Genomic DNA, 22,500 nt, shown 5'->3' on the forward strand with positions numbered 1-22,500 from the left:
ATATATATATATATATATATAAATATATATATATATATATATATATATATATATATATATATATATATATATATATATATATATATATATATATATATATATATATATATATATATATATATATATATACATACACACACACATCATACGTACATGAATACATAAGTACATCTGTAGATGCATACACATGTATATATAAATATTTATATATGTATTTACACACAGACGCACACATGCAGATACACATGCACGTACGTACGCAAGGACGCACACGCACGCACGGACGCACACACACACATACACACATATACACACATCCACCCATCCACCCACATCCACACCCACAGATACATACAGATAGACATATAAACATATACATATACACATAGATAATATCATAACAGCCAATATTCGTTAATTTAGGAAGACAGCTATTGAGGCATCAGCAAAGTAAACTGTAATTCTTTACACAAATATCTTCAAGCTTTTGGGAAATAAAATATACATCACCCAGTCAGTGAAATCCTCAATTTAATACTGATATTAATCTTCATTTCTGTTTGTTTCTAGTGTATCTAAAGTCAATCTATCCTTTAACATTATAAATACTGTAGTGACTGGGAATATCACATGCATAGATATGAATAATCTAAGAATTGTATATAAGAAATAACCATTTTTAACAATCTAGTACCTCGGGTAAGGAAATGTGCTATATTTAATTTCCTACAAATTTATAATGAATACAATGTCTTCTCCCTTTGTGTTATGTAATAAAGCATATGTAATGAATCAGCTTTCATTTTCACTATGAAAATCTTTAAACAAACTCTTATATAAAATCTTATGCAAGAAATAAACATGAATTTTTATCAACTACTATTAAAAATTCTGCAAGATACACTAGAAATGCACTATTACAACCCCAATCCATGCAGCTGCATAACAGGTTTGTCATTTACAAATACTGAAGATACATAATATGCAGACTAAAGTTACAAAGTTCACGTACGATTTTCATTATTCAAAGATAGGAAGTGCCTGATCCTTTTTTAATTGGTATGTCTACAAGTTTTCAATATCAGTGGCATAATTTCCTGAAAATACAGAGCTATATCTTCCGTTTAAGCATAAACTTGTTTAAGTTACAGTTAGTTAAGTCTGTTTGTATATTATGATTATGTCAATTATCATTTCTGCTTTCATAAGAAATGCTTGTAGGATATCTACTAATGATTAATAATCTTAATCATCCAAGAGCATTCTGGATAAAATCCTTATTTAGTGATGCTCAAACTTTTGCATGTGACAAATTTAACTTGGAACAGAATAAATCATGAGCATTCTGAAGTGTATTCACTTCTTTACATCTATATATTCTGCATAGTTGTCAATATGCATCATCATGAATGACCTCCACAAAAGCCTAATGAATAATTAAGGACAATTATCTTAAAACTTTTCTTGCTTCACAAATCTTTTCTCCATACAACTTTCTACCCAAAGTTTGTATGCCACCAACCTATAATGTTTATGTCTACACCTGACTTGTAGGAGATGCTGCTGCTGTAATACTGACATTTTACCCTTAAGGATACCTCCCATGAGACGAAATAGTGCATTTAGTGGTAATGCAACAAAATGTAAACATGACAAACTCAAAAAAACATATATATAAACTTGTGCCAAAATCCAATAATCATAAACAGCATTCATACACATAATGAGGATATGATTATCAGTAATACAGACAATAATATTGCAACACAGAAAATCCAATACTCTGGCTCTGGCCTGTCTGAAGTTTGCTGGGTTTGTGAGGTTCAACCAGTGCTATGGTCAAAAATATTTATGAATGTTATAATCATCCCACAAACACAATCCAGATTTTGACACTTCGTACTATATAATATTTCTATTTATACATACATACATATATACAATTAAAATTATCCACACAGAGACATATGCATATACATATTGACATACATATACACAAGTATATAAACATAAAAATATGCATAACTATACATACATACATACATACATATATACATATATATATATATATATATATATACATATATACATATATATATATATATATATATATATACATATATATATATATATATATATATATATATATATATATATATATATATATATATATATATATATATATATATATATATATATATATATATATACACACACACACACACACACACACACATACACATACCCACATACATACACATATATAATCACAGACATAGACACACATGCACCAGCACGCGCGTGTGCCTACACACACACACACATTTCTTTAAATATACAAATATACACACACTTGCATATTCACAGTTCATACCCACACTTGCAAAAACACATGCAAGCATGCAGGCACACATGAACCCCCCCCCCCCCCCCACACACACACACACACACACACAAACTAAGCACTTTTTCTTGTTTCCTATTAGCTGCTAAACTGCTCATCACATTTTGAAACTTTTACTTTAACAGCAACCAGTTTGTAGGTAAGATTTAGAAGTATGAAAATTATTCCTATTTTTTCCAACACTTTCCTCTACTTCAGTATGAACATGTATTTAACAATGACATGTCATAATTATGTATAAACTTTATTAGATGTATAAGCTACACTATCCCAGTCTGCAAATCAACATTTTATATGTCAAAGAGCCAGTGTTAGTAAAGACAAGGCTACTGGACTAAAAGTTAGCTATGTTGCAGACTGAACAAAAATTACCTTGATGTTATTCCTAATACCTGAGTTGTCCATCTTGGTATCTCATCTATAAAAGAAACTGCGAGCAAATGAACTTAAGGAAAGAAAATATGAAGTGTAAAGATGGTTGGAATACAAATTTCAATATATTACATTGTTAACAAATTCACCTTTTCTCTCTTAGAATAAAGTAACATCTTACACAAAAGAATACTTAGCTGCAAATGAATGGCATTAATCCAATGCTGCCAGGAACATGTAATGTTCACTATAGTATTGTTTTGTGAAATATATCTATACATAGATAGCACCATAAGTGCAAATACACTGAGGTGTTAATTAGTAGATCTATGAGACTACACTTGATTTCCCCTTTCCAAAAGTTTTCAGAATATATATTTTTTCAAATGCCATTAATCCCTACAATCTGGATGATGTGACAATCATGTCATGCAAAAAATTTGGGTTTAGGGATGGATGATGTGAACAAACTGCCATGGAAACATCTGGCTGAGGGCTGGGGTGACGGGAACTTGGTTTTATGAGAATTTTGGCTGAAGTAACATATATGACTCACAACACATGCACAAAACTTGAGACTGAGTGGGTATTTAAGAAGGGGTTCTTGCATTATTCCCATCATTAAACGAGCTAGGAATGTGCCATCCATGAGCAATGACTGGAAGATTATTGGCTCTAGGAAGGACGCTATTTCTAAGCTCAGGATCCTATTCCTGCCCGCCATGACTGATGCCGCAGGTGATATTACAGAAAATTGAATATTACATAATTTAAATGACAAATAATAAAATGTTACTTATTGTTATCATTATTCCACTGAATTATGGACTACATAGGTATATGATATGGAGTCTGGATTTTTGGCCACAAACAGTCAGTGAAGCACATGGATACAAGGGGTTAATATCAATGATATTATTATTATGCTCAACATTATAATGAATCCAGTGTTATTCACAATTCTAATATGGGAAAAAAAAATGAAAATCAGGAAATATGGTAAACAGGGGAGATAATTATGATTAGTAGCTGACTCCTTGGTGACAAAGCACTTGTGAAACATTCTACATGTAAATATATTAATAAACTAAATCATTATGGGCATGCCATGCATGTACATGACATCCCTGGTGGCAGAGGGTTATTAATGGCAATCAAGCAGTATCTTTAACCCAGTTAATATGTCATATATGGAAAATGTGTAGCTGGAATTCAAATGATTACGATAGCCGCCCCTCACCACCACCATCACTCGCCACGTATTGCTGCCTGAGAGTGCTGATGTTTAGCTTTATTGTTTCACCACAGTTAACCTAAGATGAATATTGGACTGCTAATTATTTATGGCTTCATTTATGCATTCTTATAACTCTGACCACATTAAATTCTGCATCAGAGGGTAAGTAAAAACAAAAAAATGTTGGTCCAGTCATCAGGCTAATTAGCACTATGATAAGATGCACTGAAATGTAAATAATAATAATAAAAAAAAAACATATTGTACACTGTATTTGGGCTTCTTTCTGAAAAAAGAACTGCAAACTTAGCATCTTCATCAACATGCATAAAATCAGAGAAAATCTTAGCTAGGAAATGTGGCATTTATGAACCAAAAAATGTTGCATATCTGACCATCAATGGATTAATCAGGTTTAAATGCTGAATTTTATATTGCAAACATTTGCATAGAATGATATGTTTGTATATTTGCGGACACATATATATTTGCATATTCATTTGTTTGTATAATAAGTTGTTTCATATTTCTGTGTATTAGCATTTATATTCTTGTGCATATTATCTGGAGCAAGTTTTCATGAATGCATGGATCACTTTGCCCATTTGTATTCTAAAATGCCACTAATAGTATGGCTTGTTATTATATCAGATATTTGAATGGGATACAAGTTTATGGTCTGTCTATAAAATAGGATGGATAACCACACACTTACAAACACAAAAACACACATACAATACCGAAACACACACACATACAAAAACACATTCACACACATGCATGCACACACACGCATGCACTCATCCACGGAAACACACACACATACGCTTACACGCACACACAAACATGCATAAGGACATGCATACTTACACAAACACCCCTACACCCATGCACTCATCCCCCCACGTGCTCACAGTCAGACACAAACACACATAACCCTAGACACAAAAGAGTGAATTAATACATCAGGTTTTTCATAGTACTCACATGAATCAAAGCTGAAAGGAGAAAACTAGACTGCTAGAGCTGGTAGGATACTTGGATAGTAAAGATGATTTTGTCAGTTTTGAGAAACCACATCATCTGTGCAGGTAGTCATAAGTTTATATTAAAGTTAATATAATAAACACAATAAAGTTGGAGGGGAAAAAATTAATCATGTTGCATTAAAAAAATAACATGTATATAAAGCAGTGACACTTAGACTGACAATTAGTTCACTAGCAGACTTGGGATTTGCAAAAGTAGTTGCACAACTTCCATGAATTATAAGTGTTCTATCAACATAAAGACTGAATTTTCAGTCTTTTGCCAAAAATTATGTATAATACAAATCTACAAATAATGGATATCATATAGCTTCATACCGATACTGTAAGCATAATGTTGTGAAAGTTTTAGGAACTATGTGCAATATACCCTCAAAAGTGGTTGTCAACCAGAAAATTTTGTGTGTTCGTGTTAGTGTTGTATGCACTGTGGATATGCAAGAATAGACATCACCTTAAATCAAACAAGTAATATTCATTTCTCAGATAAATTGGCTATTTATTTACTTTTCATTGGATTTTTATATAAATGGAAGAATTAACAATAAAGAGCATGAGTATGGGTGAATACAGATAAACTACATACAATAAATAAACAACTGGTTAATGAGGGATGGTAGTGATAGTGTGCTGGTTGCTGACCAAGGGAAATCTATAAGGAAAGCTAAGAGGTATGCATTTGGAAGCACAGCAGCTAAAAAAAAATAAATGTTACCTCTTATCAATACATGTACAAAAGCTGATTTATTGTGTACATAAATTTAAATGCCAAAAGTATACATCTAATTACCACACTAAACCTACTTTCTGATAAGAAGATGAATTTCCTTCATACTCTACAGTACCACTACACATGTACTAAATACTTCCGTCCAAAAGATCTAAAACGAAAGACATATTTCTATCGGGTGAGGAACATGTACATAATGGTAAGACATATTTTGCAACAATCAAAATAAACACTTAACAGTAATATAATGTATACTGCTTTTATTGCCCAATGCATTGCATGATGCGAACCTAAGCCACAGATCACGGCAAAGTTATTCAATGATTTCTCTTTCAGGATCATCAGCATGCTCATATCAACCTGATCTGTACATGGGAACAAAGTTCTGATTTGTAATAACATATTTTGTAAATTGTTAGGTCTGCCAATTAATCATATTGTTCTTTTGCTTAGTTCTCAAAGTTACAAATCTTTCTGCATAACTTTTTACAGCAGAAGTGCAACTTTTTTGGCTTATAACATGGATATGCCTCACCAACTAGAGATAATAACAAGGTCAAATCAGACTTCAACCAAATCTTCATAAATCATAAGTACCAAACTAGCTGGTTCACTGCATTCTCCTACAGTCATGACTGCCCTAAATCCTGTCATGTTTAACCATCATATCTCTTCCTGATTCTTTGTATATTAGCATTTACAACAATAACATGCTCTGCTTATAAAGTTATAATCAAATTGGTAGTTATACCAATTGGCCAAAGTCCTCCTGTAAACTGCCTATATGAATATACTTGTTAACCCATTGGTTATCATATACAACAATTAACTAAAATTTCACCAAATTTCAGGTACAGTAAAATACCACTTGACAGAGTTTGTTTTAAAAATATTTAGAGGTGAAAAGAGAATATACTTAGAATAATGTTCAATTTCTTTTGCTGTAAGTAAAATGGAAGAGGCTGGTTAGTGATATGTATCATACGGCAATAAGAAATCTATTCAGTAAAGTAAAGCCTCATCAGACTACATAATTCTTGACAAGAATAATTTGAAGGTGTTGAACAGCATATTCTTCCTTCACCCCTCATCACCAAGGAGACAGCATTATGTGGTTCCTAATTCCATACATAGCTACTAGGATAAGAGGGATTTCATCACACCTTGTAAGAGAAGGATGCAGAAATATCCTACAGCTGTAACAGGATGTACAAAATGAAATTTATTAATAGAACCAGTTATGCTACAGATTCTTATGAAGAATGGATTATGCATTACAAATAATGTTCATAAAATAACATCACTTTGGAGTCATAGCTAAATTCAGAAGTATACTAGCACTCAGAATATGAATTATATGTAGCATCATAAAAACAAAAGAAAAATGAACACATTTCTGCATCAGAATAATTCTTTTGCTTACATTGCACCACTGACCCCTGACAATGACTAAAATCTCACCCCCCATTATATCTGTTATCATTCACTGAGTAGGTTTTACTTACTTCAGTTCTTAACATGGCCACTCTGATAACACAGGGTCATCTTCCCCTATAGTTTAAAGGTATTTTCAAGTATTTCCATTTTATTTACAGCATTTTTGAGTGAAGAGGTGTAACACTGAGACAATATCTATGATTCTTAACTTTGTACATCACACTTCTTTACCTTGTTCAACAGCTTGTACGATTCTTACAATTCATGAACAATTTGTACATCTTGTACTAGTTACAAAATATACAGTAGAACTAGAAAATGCCTATTCCATCATCCTTAATTATTTGCCATACTGTAAAGTATACTTCAGCACTTCTTCATTATTAACCATGTCCCTGTAGATTAGGAAAAAGTCAAGTGATATCTTATTGAACTGACTAGCATTCTAAAGGTTTCAAATCTACTTCTTCAGTATTTCAATAGCAAAACTGTTGTTAGAAATTTCCAAAACCTCCCTTTTTTTACTTCTGTTTTGCTCCTTTCTAGCTGCTACAAAATACAAAAAAAAAATATCCATGCATTCTTTAAACAAATTATTATGCCATAATCAGGAATTTGATAATGTAATTACAATAAATTCAATCATAGGGCAAACAAAAGTCAACTTTACTGAAATATATTTTAATTAGTCTAAACTTTGGATAAGTAAGAGAAAAACTCAATGACATGATGCCTGGCAAAGGTACATGGTCCTGTATTGTTTTAGCTTTGCTACATCAAATTTAGGTTACTCTTGGATGGGGTACTTTAGCGGTAAACATACTAAGACTACAATGTGTTTATACTACTACTTTTAGACATTTTAACAAATTAGAAACAATAATGACCACCTTTTGGATGGTCAGTATTGGAGGGAAATGTTGTGGTGAAATATTAAAACGACCATATCAGTATCCATAACAGACAAATCAATGATTCAGCTCAGTACTATTAAGACTAATGAAAGTCTACTGCACCTCTTATTATCACTATTCAAAAACTCTCCTATATGTCATAAACCTCTATATCACACACACAAAGTTTACAGTAATAAGATTTATACTACAATTTCAGTCATAAGAACCATTCAAACTTTATAAAAATACAAATCCATATGAAGGATATGTTTGAATCAAGACCCAACATGTAAGGTCCAATGCCCCAGTTTTCAGACAAGGTACTATAAAAGTGTGATCATACTCGGACAGCCAAAGGCGGCTAAACAAGAAGAGAAGGTGTGGGTTTCTTTCCCGGCCAGGCTTCCTTGGCATACTTCTTCTTCTTGGGCTCGTCGGGATCAACAGCCACCTGGAGATGTGCGGGCACCTCTGGGGCGACTGGCTCTGGAGGGGCCAGTTCAACCTAGAAGATAAAACAATAATTAGCATGTACTAAACCTGGCAAGCATTTTCCTTTTATTCATTTATTTTTTATTTTTTGGGGCATTACGTTCTGTAGCTAATGAAGTTCTTACAAAAATCTCTGTTTACTTATTCTTCATAATTAGATTGAATTTTTATCAACAGATGAATGTTCTGGTAAATCAGAATTCACCTTCATGTAAAGCATTTAGATTAGAATTTTCAAAACTAATAGACTGACAACTTAAAAAAATCTTTGAGGTGTTCAGAAAACAAAATAATCAAAACAATAAAGAAAAAAAGAAAAGAAAATACCACCTAAGAGCCTCACCATATCAACACTGACCTCTGGAGCTGGGTTTGGAAGAGGCAAACCAAGCTTGGAAGACAGTAGAGAGGAGAACATGGAGTGATGCGATCCCCCGTGCCCGTGCTGCTCTGGAGGAAGGTCTCCGTACAGATTATCATTTCGCTGAAATTGCATCATACCTCTACTTAACCCTTCATCACGTCCACTGCTGCTTGAAACAAGACCGCCGATGTCCAGTCTTCTTTTCTGTAAATTGAGAGAGAATTTGGTGTTTCCATGGGAAACAATCATAAACAAAAGTTTATGGTTAAAAAAAATTTCAAAAGCCTTTGCATACGATGAGTCAATATTATGCTATACCTGATCCTCTGTGAATATCACATTGATATGTAAGTGTTCCAAAGATTCTAGGATGAGAAATATGTGAAATATTTATATATATATTAAAAAAAAGTCTAAGACTTACTTTTGAAGGCACCACTGTTGTCTGGACCAGATTTCTAAACCTTCCAACACTTGGATCAACATCTTCGGGGTTTATCACATCCTCTTCATCTTTAAAACTGACATTAAATTTGTGCCGTTTACGACCTCTCTGTTTAGGTTCGTCCTCCCCAATGCCCAACATTGATATACGTCTATTATGCGCAGTATTAAATTCTGTGAGATTCTGAAAGAAAATAAGTATGTCCATGATTTTATTCTATTTCATTTGCAGGTTCCCCTATAAAAAAGCATATCAATTATCAAAAATGGAAATGACAGTGAAAGCAATCAATCACCATTAATGCTTGTTCCATTTTATGTTTTGTAGGTATATGTGTATCTTTAATCTAAACACATAGAAACTGGGAAGATTTTGTAGGTACCTGCAAACTTTGTTTGTTTCATGGCTTTTTTTTGCCTTTGTTACTGTCTTTTTAATGCAGGCATTAGGTTTTCTAATACTATACTCTCAGCCAATGGTAGCATATGATATCAGAAAATTCTTAGATGATTTTGGCTAACAGCTAGACTATATGCTCTACTACCTTTACCATTCCACCATCCATTTTGTCTCTAAACCACGCATACTCAACTCAATAATAAATACATTTGCTCTCATGTGATCAAAACCTCATTATGTTGGCACTCGTTGTCTAAACCTCATTACTATTTTTATCACCCACAAATGACTCAACAGTGACTGGCAGAGACTTTCATAATAATGTGACCATTAACCTTTTGGATCCAGATGCTTTACTACCATCATGAGGCCCAAAATATAGGCATTAGGCTTACTTGAAACAGATACTCTGCCAGGTGTGCAGCTTGCACACCGGGCACAAGCGAACACTCGTGTGGTGACAAGACTCCATGTCTCCCATTTGCAATGCTATTTTGTCTTTTTGGCATAAGCATATTTAGCTCTTTTGCCATTTTCCAATGTATATATTTGTCTTTTGATTTGCTTTATCTAGATGGCAATTGACTGTTTTTCTTGCACAGATTCCATATCATCTATTTAGGTACTCTATAACTCAGTGCAATATTAATAACAATAAGTAACATCTTTGTTTTTCACAATATTCAATTTTCTGTTATACCATCTGCACCACAAGTTATGGTAGGCAGGGATAGGATCCTGAGCATGGAAACAGTTTCCTCTCTGGAGCCAGCACTCTTCCAGTCATGGCTCATGGACATTAAATTCCACACTTGTTTATTGATGGTGATAATGCAAAAGCCCTTCCTAAAGGCCAAATGAGCATAATCAACCTCCAAGAGATCTGCACTCAAGGCAAATTACTTGTTCTCTGGCCTTCAGCTGAAATGCTCACAATGGCAAGTTTGCTTCACCCTGGCCCACAGCCAAATTCTTCCATTACAGCATTTTCACATTACCTGCCCCTCCAGCCATCTTTCTCACGATGTGATGGTTTCGTCATCCAGATCGTAGGGGTTAAGTGTAATCTTCATTACTGAGACAACTTGCTCAAAACCTTGTTATAATAATACATACGAAAGGAATGCCTTCTATACTCCCACCACTAACATTCCAACTAGCGGGTGCATCAAGTGACACATTGGGTGTGGGTTGACAAAAGTGAGGTTAAAGGGCCATAACCAAGAGGAGCAAAAACGGCAAATAAATGCAAACTGCTTTACTCACATCCAATTCTGTTTCCGTTTCTGGCAGACCCAGTAAACCGCCATCACTGTCTTCAGTCATTCTCTCTAGTTCTTCCATTACTGGCTTTGGTGCTGTCTGTGGTCTCTCACGCAGAGTGTACATTCTGGTTGAGGCTCCAAAATGGAAGGTGGAGTTTACTGGAAGCTGCGTTGGCTTGTTTCCCTCCAATCGGATATTTCCTATGTATGTTCCATGAGCTAGAAACAAATGAAAAGGTTTAAATGTTTTTCAGTCTGTAAAATAAAAAAAGTTTAATAATATTAGCAAAAAAGCAAAAAACAGAAATCCCCTTTAATACTGAACAAGAGAAGGTGAGAAAGAAATTATTCCTTTTTATATTATACTGCTAAAAGATAATAAGAGCTTGGGCATTAAAGCCTGCTAGTAGAGAATCTATTCTAGTAAAAATTCTTGGTTATCTTGTAGGTATTTGAAGCTATTTCTGTGTTTCGCTCCTTTGTTAGCTCTTCCAGTTCTAAACAGTAGTGCTGCAGTTTGCTTGTGTGTTGGCTAGAGTAGTTGACGGGAGAGCTGGAGCTTAGTAGAATTCAGAGCTTGACCTTGCTTCCTGGCTTTTGGTGCGGATTATCCAACATCTCCAGGTCCCAACTGTTTGTAGGCCAAAAATATAACACAAATTTGAGAACTAGGAACTCCTGCACGAACAGTCTAATCTGTGAGCTGTGAGATGTTCATCCAGATTTAGCATCGCATTGCAAGGTGTGGTTACAGCCAAATAATCAGGACATGGCTGTTGGACCTGGCATTGTCCAACATGACCAGTATCCAACGTATGTAGTTCGAGGCAAGACCTGCTTTAATGCTCCTCCCTAGTAAATGAGCCAAGGGAGTGAATGATTTGGTGTGTGTTCATATAAGTCCTGATGTCACCAGGAGTGTGGGGCCTAACTGACTGACTAAAGATCTGGATTCTCATGGGAACCAGCTGGCTCGACAGTAAGTGGACGTCAGTGATAAACATGGCTTGTGGGCTGCTGGGTGTGGTGTTAAAAATCTCCAGACCTCACTGTTAAACCAACAGCAAGAGATTTTCCCTGCACCATACCATACCATCCACTGGGGACCATACAGAGTCAGCCACTTCCATGAAAAATCAGATGCTGGGGAAACATATATTTACTCAGCTCTAGATGGTTGTTGCTGCATCTACCTCATTTACTAACACTAAAAAGAGGTTTCAAGAGGGCGGGGAGAGGGAGGGAGGGAGGGAGGGAGGGAGAGAGGGAGGGAGGGAGGGAGGGAGGGAGGGAGGGAGGGAGGGAGGGAGGGAGAGAGGGAGGGAGGGAGGGAGGGGGAGGAGGGAGGGAGGGAGAGAGAGAGAGAGAGAGAGAGAGAGAGAGAGAGAGAGAGAGAGAGAGAGAGAGAGAGAGAGAGAGAGAGAGAGAGAGAGAGAGAGAGAGAGAGAGAGAGAGAGAAACTACTACTACTACAACTACAACTACTACAACTACTACACCTACTACTAATAATAACAATAATAAAAGCAATAACTTAAAAAGCTATCATAAACTTACTGCTTCCAAGGTCAACTAGGAAGGCCATGTTGAGGTGTTTATGATACACGAGGGAACAGTGAACCCTCGAGCAGGATGCATGATCAATGCAAAAGTCATTTAGTTGAGGATTTCGACCAAAGAGATAACACTTCTTCTCATCAATCATTAATTTCTGAAAAAGAGGATATTCTAAATGTACATACGCAGGGATACATGTATATGTATGTAAATCTATGTATATGTTCGTATGTAAATACAAACAGTGCATACACTTAACAGATCCCTGAATCTTTTCAATGTGGATGTACACTATATCAAACTTAAGATATATGTAAGTTGTCTCTGCCGTAAGCATTATCAAATTCATGGAACTACATATCAACATATTTTTCCGAGCAGAACATCACAGAAATTTAATATACGCGCTGACAGTCACGACTCCTCTAGTTACAAGTCAAAAGAATAGTTTATAGTTTCAGATGACCTATAGAAACCAATAAAATATAGATCTTTACCTGAAAAATACTCTCACGTAACATTAACTTCCTTCAATAATCCTTTTATGTTTTTTCCAAATAAATCTCAATTTTGAATTAATTCTTCAAGTTCATTACAGTGTAAACATATCACATCTATAAATAATAATGCAAATAAGTGAAAAAGGTAAGATTTACTATAGAATGTCCTTTAGTTAAATTAATTGTATTTAAGGCCTTTCCATTCTACTGATTCATATCATCTGTGTTGCATTTTCAGAAAAGAATAATATAATATAATTAATAAACTTTTCAAGTCTGTATAAGAATATCCTCCTTTACGGACAAGTTAGTTAAACCTACAAAGATGACGTACCTATAATAATTTTCATAAGGTGAACATTTGTGAATATAATATCTCTAAAAATAACAAGTATTTTATAGTAAAAGTAATTTATATCTAGAATTAATAAATGTCTATTCATATCGCTACTAAAAATAGAGAAACATGAACATGTTCGAACTGTTGTAGACGAGTCATGTAATATTTCTTGGCATTTTATCCTCCAAATCCAACCCTAAATAATATCAATAAGAGATAAATAAATTTTTGGTTTTTCTTAAATATCATTGGCAATCTATGTAAGCATTCATCTTTCTTAATAATATCTAATTACCATCCTAAATGTAAATAGTAATTCATACCATGCTGATAAAATACTCCTTCTTTTAGTATACTTCAAACTGTCCAGCATACTATGAATCTACTGACACTGTCACATACTCCCATAAGGAAGCATAAAGATTTCTTTTTCTGAGTTCCTGTATGATGTCTATGTACTCAGTTCCAAGTACAATATTTGAAAGTCATCTTCATTTATTGTTTTCTCTCTTTAATAATAATAATAATAATAATAATAATAATAATAATAATAATAATAATAATAATAATAATAATAATAATAATAATAATAATAATAATAATAATAATAACAACAATAACAATAACAATAACAATAATAATAACGATAATAAAAGACTATACCCTGACAAGTTTGATAAAATAACATACCTGTATAAGCTTGTCTCCTTTTGCAACATCTAAGTGCAAACCCACAGGCGGTTTTCCTGCCCTGAAATATGGCAAAGTAAATATAATATGTGAGAACTTTCAATACTTTCTTCTGCCACGAGCTATGGTGGATTTTATAGGAATCATAAATCAAGACAGGGTGCATGGTGATGGATTTTAACTTCTGCCTTAGCTGGGTCGGGACATCACTAATGAGACAACGTCACTCAGATCTGTCTGGGCTTTATCTATGTGTCATCAGTCTTTATATCTAAACTATTAACAATTGCATTCAGATGCAAGGTCTTTATAAGTACAGGTCTTGTCACTTCGGAGTTCTGCACAGCTTCGGGTGATAAGACCTATGACGTCACCAGGCGTAGACTGGGTGGGAAGGAGATAATAAAAAACGGTAGCAAATGAGCAAATACTTAAGTAATTTTAGATGCCGGCAAGTTGAACGATTTGCATATTGGACAGATTTTACAGGCGATGATTATCAGCGATTGTTTGTAGGTCTATATCACATATTTCAGTTTTGTAATTCTCATGCTGCAGCTTAGATATGGCATAATGAAGAATTAAAATAAACAAAGAAGACATGGCATATTTAAACCAAATGTTTTTGATGAACTTATTATAAAACAAATAATACAACCAACGCACTACATAAAATCAGAGACAAGTACAGTTTATATACAGATATATATATATATATATATATATATATATATATATATATATATATATATATATATATATATATATATATATTAATGATGATGGGCAATGCCAAATTTTACAACCAACTATTGAACAACTACTGGGCATTGAGGCTTTATGCGTGCCAGAATGACCACACGATTAGCGTTGAACCCCCAGGCTTTTCCTCCAAGTGACATCATATGCGAGACGGACGAATTTGAGTCGCTTCGTGACGAGACCTATACTTATATAGACCTTGTTCAGATGATGGGATAGTCATATCAAGCAAAAATTTGTTTAAAGGTTAGGTGATAGGAATATACCATTATAGAAAAAAATTGGCTGAGGGCCGAGGTGATGGGAATGTGACTTCATTAAAAATTCCACTGAAAGCCGGGGTGATTGGAATGACACCATAAGGCCACTAACATCTTGATACAGCATATCAAATGACACAAGTTGACTTTGAAGAGTGGTAGAAAAGCAAAAAATGCTTATACAGAAAAAGAGACAACATTGCAAAGGGTAGGCAAGGAGTCTTGATATGACATGTGTTTGTGCTGGCTGAGCCTACATGCCCCACACCCGGGGGAAGTGCCACTCAAGTAAGCCCTATGTTGGAATTTTGGTTCACATGTGGGCCACAAGGCACCTACATCTAGTGGGTTAATTTACACGTCAACAGCTATGATTTGCATATAAAGTGTATAGTCTAAGTTCAGGGTATTTTTAACATTACCATAACTGTATAACAATATCTATCAAAGTCGTTTGGATGATCACAAACTGTAGATTCTCACTGTTTACAAATAATATCGCAGAATCTGATCTGAGAATGCTCTAGGTCTGGCCCACCTTGTTCCCTAAATGGCATGTTTTGGTACAGCGTGTCCAGGCACGGCTAAAATGGGTATTCATTCCTAACTCGAGTCTGGTCCCAGGGTAAATTACGACTATAGGAACGCCGGGTCAAGGATAGTAGAATTGTAGTGTTTGACTTTATTAAGAAGTTTATAGTTACACACCCAAAGTATGAATAGGTAAGCTTACACTTAGAAAATTATAAATTTGTGTTTCTTGTGACTTTTCTTGAATTATATAAGACATCTGCCATGGAAATATCAAAACCACAAGCAGTATAACACATTCCATAAAATAAATAATCTTCATAAAGTCACAAGCTTATTTCCATCCTGTAAATAATGAATACACTAAAGATTATTATGGTTTCTAATAAACACATCTACCTAAATAATTCTGCATATATCTCATTTAATCAATCATTTCAAAAATCGACTAATTTTGGCTTGATTATAGGCCTAGCAATCTATCCAACCACATTTATTAGTCTTAGGCCTTAGCTTAATGTACGGCTTCCAAAGACAATAAAGGCCGATCCTTGCAATTTCTAAACTATTCAGGCCTTCAATTAGTTTTAAAACTGAGAAAAGTCGTAATTTACTTCTTTAAACATTAAAATAAAGAAAGAAAACTATTTACCACTTCGGAATTTCGTAGTGGTTCGCCATCTTTGTTTACAGAGACTACGGGTGTAAAATAGTTTCTTGGGACGCTTACTGGGTTAAAATTAGACTCATTTATCAAAAAGATACAAACGTGCCAGACTTATTGAAAGTATACTAAAAGACACTCTGAAATAGTAAGAAAAATACAAAACCACCAATAAAAGTATGCTATCTTTATATATATATTTTAGTTTTAGAAAACCTATGCAAAAGTTCTCCTTCCCCCCCCCCCTCTGTCTGTCTGTCTCTCTGTCTGTCTGTCTCTGTCTGTCTGTCTGTCTATCTGTCTGTCTGTCTGTCTGTCTCTCTCTCTCTCTACTGCAAGCGTTAATTTTTTACCATCTCTTTTTCAGAAAAGTAATTATCAGTCAAGTTTACAGTTGATCAACTCCAGATATCACCGGGCGATGAAATGAGTGTGAAACCAGATACTGCAAACAGCATTATATGTTTTTAGTGCATGATATGATTCACTGTTCCTCCAGCAGTGGCCGCGACCCGCATCAACCAACGCAGTGGTGGGATACGTGGCAGATCATGTCGCAAGGTCTATTAGTATTGCTAATATTTTTTCTTGGCAAATTGCTCTTTGCTGATGTGTTAAAGTGCAATCATTTTTGTCATTAAACCTGGAGATTCAAATTTATATGACAGCATTCTGACCGTAAGCTCAAAAAAGTATCATACATTTTCCAGAATTATAAATAAATGAATAATAAATTGTACATCCCTGGAAAGGAAGTGGCCATTAAAAATGCAGTCCAAGTTTCATCATTCATATTTTTCATGTCAATTTGTTTTATACCTGCATGCACAGACGGCTTCATTCACATCCTCATCCAGTAGGATGAGACCACATTCAGCTACCCAGTGAAGCTCTGACTTCTCCAAAGCTGAGTTGGAGGTCTTGGTGCTCCGGCTAAGACCATCAAAAACTCAATCCACAGCCTCTACTGACGAAGAAGGAAAAAGATGATGGCCCTGTCCCCTTTTGATCAAAGAATACAAGGTGAGGTCAGATTCAAGGAGGAACACGTAGACACAAGATGGGCATAGGTAAGTCTGACATGCTGATGTAGCTGTATTAGACTCCAACGAAGGACAGGAGGTGGAATGTCAGATTCTCTGGGTATTCCCAAGATCTCTCTGTGTGTAAAGCCAGGATATTGTAAACACGTTACTGCAAGGACCTAGAGAAAACCGAAGCTCAACCGGCCAGGCATCAGCAACTTCGTCTCATGCCAGAATGGAATGGGGAGAGAAGGACCAAGAGTCAGTCACAGCCAGAAACGCCAGATATCACTCCCGCAGCAAGTCCAGAGATCGCAAGTACCTTCAAAGCAACGGCTGTACGACCTATCTCAAGGGCGCCTTCCTGACATGTTGTAGCGGCTGTAACGCATGCTGGCCACCATGTTAGCCGGAGAGGATTTCATCAGTAAAATACGAGTTCATACCTCGTTTTCCACAACGGTGTATCTACACCAACTATTTTACATTTCTGCAATTGCTTTCTCATGTATCAGCTTCTGGTATGAATCAGCGCTAACTGGTGAACTCGTCTTCCAGTAAACACACACCTTCGTGGGCAAAAGTTCAGTCCATTATTGCCATCTTCTTTCCTCGGTCATGGGCTTATCCTCCCAGACCCGCAGCCAAAATGAACACGACGCTGACACCCAGTCAGAGCGTGTCCGTCCACAAACCTGAGTCTCAGGCTGTTCCTCCAGGCCAGCAGCCATATTAGGGAAACCTTTAGCATCCACCTACACAAATAGCTTCACCGAGATGGGAGCGCAAGCTGGATACTCCAAAGCAGCTGTTCCCACGATCAAACCCCGGGATTGAGCTAGACCGGTGGTCCAGAACCTTGGTCGGAAAGAGAGGAAGAGTCTTGATCCCTAAGGCAATTGACACAGTTGAGAGTTCTTTATAACCCTGAAAGCTTTGTCGGTGCCTACAAGTTGGTCAGAACCATAGGAATGCAAAGGCAAATCCGGTTGTCAGGCCTGGTTGCCAAAGATTATTGACCCTAAAGAGCAAGCTTAATGATTGGGGAAAAATAATCGTTTCAGTATTGGCTCCCGGAGACAGGAAAGATGAGGTAATCATAACACACCCCAGGCTGTAAGGCCTTCCCGCTTGACAAAGAGGAAGACCTTAAAAAGGCAAATAATATTGACTCTGAAAGGAACCCCAATCACCTTCCAAGCCTTGGAAACTAGAGTTCCAATAGCCTCGGACGCACTGTATGTGGTTGAGCGAGCGACTTCGATGATTTGCATGTCAGTAATACAGCCCAAATCTGTTTGTAGCAAGGCTCACAGCAGTGTGTCTCAAGGCATATAAAGTGGGCAAATGGGACAAAACATACAAATGTCCCAACTGTGCCAAGAGGCACCATTCCTGAAGCCTGGCCTACTACGTCAGGAAGGAGACGGCCCTCAGGCGACAGGAGGCTGTTGAAAATGGACCAGACCAGAAATCTAACGTAGAATACCATATAGATGTAGGCGATAAATGTTACAGCATTTTAGAATTAGAAACAAATAGGAAAATAGATGATCCACTTTACTACAATTATATCTAATATACCCAAGAAATGATGATAAAAGAGTCATGTACCCAAATTGAAAATTGTGGTTGAAATGAACAAGGAGACGAAAGTATAAAATAAAAGACATCTAGGACAATGGTTCTCACACTTTTTGATTCCAATGCCCACTTTTGCGCGCCCAAATACTCGTGACCCACTGTCCTTCAGAACTGTGAGATGATAATCAAATTGCAATAAAGTATACTATCTCTCTCTCTCTTCTCTCTTCTCTCTCACTCTCTTTCTCTCTCCGTCTCTGTCTGTTTGTCTCTCCTCTTTCTTTCTCTCTCTCTCTCTCTCTCTCTCTCTCTCTCTCTCTCTCTCTCTCTCTCTCTCTCTCTCTCTCTCTCTCTCTCTCTCTCTCTCTCTCTCTCTCTCTCTCTCTCTCTCTCTCTCTCTCTCTCTCTCTTCTCTCTTCTTCTCTCTCACTCTCTTTCTCTATCCTCTCTTCTTCTCTCTCACTCTCTTTCTCTCTCCTCTCTCTCTCTCTCTCTCTCTCTCTCTCTCTCTCTCTCTCTCTCTCTCTCTCTCTCTCTCTCTCTCTCTCTCTCTCTCTCTCTCTCTCTCTCTCTCCCCTCTCTCTCTCTCCTCTCGCACTCTGATCTTATATATTAAGTACTTTTTTATTTGTTTATTTTTTCGTATTTTTCTTTATTTCTCTTCATCAAGGCGTCCGCAGCTCTCTTCCCATTTATCTAGGATAAGCAAGTGAGCGAAGTGTATATCATCGAAGTGACAAATGTGATTGAATTCTTTGCGTAAAAAAAGTCTTTTTCATTAACTTAATGGTATCACATCGTATATTATCTTTGGAAAAAATGTATAGCTTTTATACCACTTTTTGAATTTCTAACAAGAAGCATAATCCCAAAGACATAAACGTTATTTGCGTTTTATACGTTTGAAGGAAAGACACGAATAAGGAATATGGAAATACTGAAAGTGTCTGTTATTCTAATATTTATTACTCCCGTAATCCTTGAAAGAAATCTCGGTGAAACTACGAAAGGGAATTTAATATCTTTTTCGGCGACAGTGTTTTATTTATTGTGGTGGTTATGGTAACCGATTTAGATCAGTGGTATATGACATGGAATCGCGTGTCATCTGATATGTAATCATAGAGAGAGAAATAAAAATGTCTGTTTTATTCATACCTGTGAGATAATTCTCTTATCTCATTAGCATACGCCTTGAAGCTGTTTAAAAATACAGAGATAACCGTAGCATTATTGACTAAAGAGATTCGTGTTTATCATAAAAGCCTTTGTGGTCTGGAAAAAAATTATGTTAATTCATAAAAGAAATCTAGATTATGGAGCGCTGGTTACTAGTCTGCAGAACATCTACATCTGCAAACACCTTTTTGTTATCCAAGAGTGAATTTTTTTTTTTTGTGCTGGTTCCACTCTGAATATCTATATTGCAAAGTATACAGTGGAGGCCTGAGGAACGCTAAAAAATAGATAATTCAATTTCCAATTATAGGTAATTTCTTTCCTATGCCTGTCGATATTAATAAGCGCCTTTGATCAATATCCTTTTCAGAAAACAAAGAGAGAGTCACCACGCAAAATCGGAATGAGAAAATGCAAATAAAAACAAAAAATCGGAAAAAAATCTCACAAAATCGGAAGAAAAAAAGAAAGAAATTAAAACAAATCTCACAAAAAACAACAGAATTTCAAAAAATACCTATTCCCTTAAAACAGAAATCGAAGCAAATCTCCAACATCGAAAAAAAAAACAATACAAGAAACCCAGAAGAAAGAGATTAATAGAGAAACTACTAATAATAATTATTCATATACATCAATAATTAATAATAATAATAGAGAAACTAGGCCGAGGTGTTGGAGGTCGAAAGTACTTTGGCGAAACTGAAGCAGCGAGGTCGTCCTTGGGTGACAGTCGCTCTCTCGCCGGTAGTTGGGAAGTTCGTGGGCGTCGGCGAAGAACAGGCGACGGCGGGTGACGGCGTCGTTGGGGGCGGGGTTCTGGAGGCATTGGCTTCTTCAGAACAAGGTGTTTAGTCTGGAATTTTATATGTATATATATGTATATATATGTATATATATATATATATATATATATATATTATTCATTTATGTGTGTGTATGTATATATACATATACATATATACACATATGTCTACACACACACACACACACACACACACACACACACACACACACACATATATATATATATATATATATATATATATATATATATATATATATATGCATCTATATCTATAAATATATGTATACACACACACACACACACACATATATATATATATATATATATATATATATATATATATATATATATATATATATATATATATATATATATATACATCTTTATTCATCAGGGCTTTCAAAGTTGTGGATGCAAGGATAACGAAGCCCCCCCCCCTTATCCGTTTTCTTTATCATCTAATGTACAGAAAACGGAAGAAACGCTGGCACGGAAAAGCGGCCAGCCCTGCATAGCGCATAAAATTCACTTTCGCAACTGGTTTCAGGTGAAAGTTTTATATTTGGGACCAGACGAAAAATAGCTGGAGGCAAAACCAGCATCAGAAGACGATTTGCCGCCGGTAAATGGCTACTTTTGAGAGCCCTGATATATATATGTGTGTGCATGTGTGTGTGTCTATATATATATGTACACACACACACACACGCATATATATATATGACAATGTTGATGATATTAATAGGAGTATGAGTTCTTGCTGCAACAATTTAACAAGAACAACAATAACCAAAATTAGATTCATAACAATTATGGTAATAATAATGAAAACAATAATTAAAATGATAATGATTGTAATTACAATGACGTTACTATTATTTTTTTCATATCATCCTTACTACTGTTTTTATTACTGTTATTATTCTTACTTCCATTTTTATTAGTATCATCATTCTTATTATTGTCAATATTATCAAGATCATTGTTATCATTAATTCAGTTATAATTATCGGAATTCAGAGATATGTTATCCCTGATAAAATAACTTTAGCAAAAGTGATAACGATAATAATGATAATTGTACTATTAATAATGACAACAATAATGATGGCAGCATTAATAATGATAATGATAATGGTAATCATTATCAAATAATAGTAAAGATCATAATGACAATAATAATAATTCAGTGATAAGACTAGTAATGATAAGGATGATTACGATAATTATGATAATCATGATAATGATGATGACAATTCTAATTAAAATAAAGATGATAAAAATGATAATAGTAATAATGATGATGATAAGAATGGTAATAATGATGATACCAGTGATGATTGCAATAATAATAAAAATAATGATAATGATAATAGTAATGGTAATGATAATAGTCATGATAATAATAGAATATAGTAATAATGATAATGATGATCATGAAGAGGATGAGGATGATGATACCAATTACACGGATATTAAGAATAATGATTATAACAATAACAGTAATGAT

General features: G+C 35.1%; 1 protein-coding gene across 2 annotated transcripts; it reads right to left on the reverse strand.

The window, feature by feature from the left end:
* Positions 1–5,536: 5,536 nt before the first annotated feature.
* On the reverse strand, positions 5,537–16,460 carry NiPp1 (nuclear inhibitor of protein phosphatase 1). 2 transcript variants are annotated; one of them, XM_027367582.2, is made up of 7 exons: positions 16,383–16,460; positions 14,178–14,238; positions 12,648–12,801; positions 11,092–11,309; positions 9,406–9,609; positions 8,976–9,185; positions 5,537–8,630 (listed from the first exon to the last, which is right to left on the reverse strand). In XM_027367582.2, the coding sequence occupies exons 1-7, from the start codon at positions 16,409–16,411 to the stop codon at positions 8,487–8,489; spliced, it is 1,020 nt and encodes a 339-aa protein (XP_027223383.1). In that variant the 5' UTR covers positions 16,412–16,460; the 3' UTR covers positions 5,537–8,486. The 2 variants fall into 2 exon arrangements, with proteins under 2 accessions (XP_027223383.1, XP_027223382.1); XM_027367581.2 differs by having other exon boundaries at positions 8,961–9,185.
* Positions 16,461–22,500: the final 6,040 nt, after the last annotated feature.

The sequence above is a fragment of the Penaeus vannamei genome, chromosome 7 (genome assembly GCF_042767895.1).
Source record: "Penaeus vannamei isolate JL-2024 chromosome 7, ASM4276789v1, whole genome shotgun sequence".
NCBI classification, from domain to species: domain Eukaryota; kingdom Metazoa; phylum Arthropoda; class Malacostraca; order Decapoda; family Penaeidae; genus Penaeus; species Penaeus vannamei.

Excerpts from the sequence above, each read along its gene's own strand:
- NiPp1 (XM_027367581.2), bottom strand. The coding sequence starts at position 16,411 with ATGGCGAACCACTACGAAATTCCGAAGTG. Across the intron at positions 14,239-16,382 it reads CACTACGAAATTCCGAAGTG|GGCAGGAAAACCGCCTGTGG; the intron begins GTAAATAGTTTT and ends GCCATATTTCAG. Across the intron at positions 8,631-8,960 it reads CAGAGGTCAGTGTTGATATG|GTTGAACTGGCCCCTCCAGA; the intron begins GTGAGGCTCTTA and ends TTTATCTTCTAG.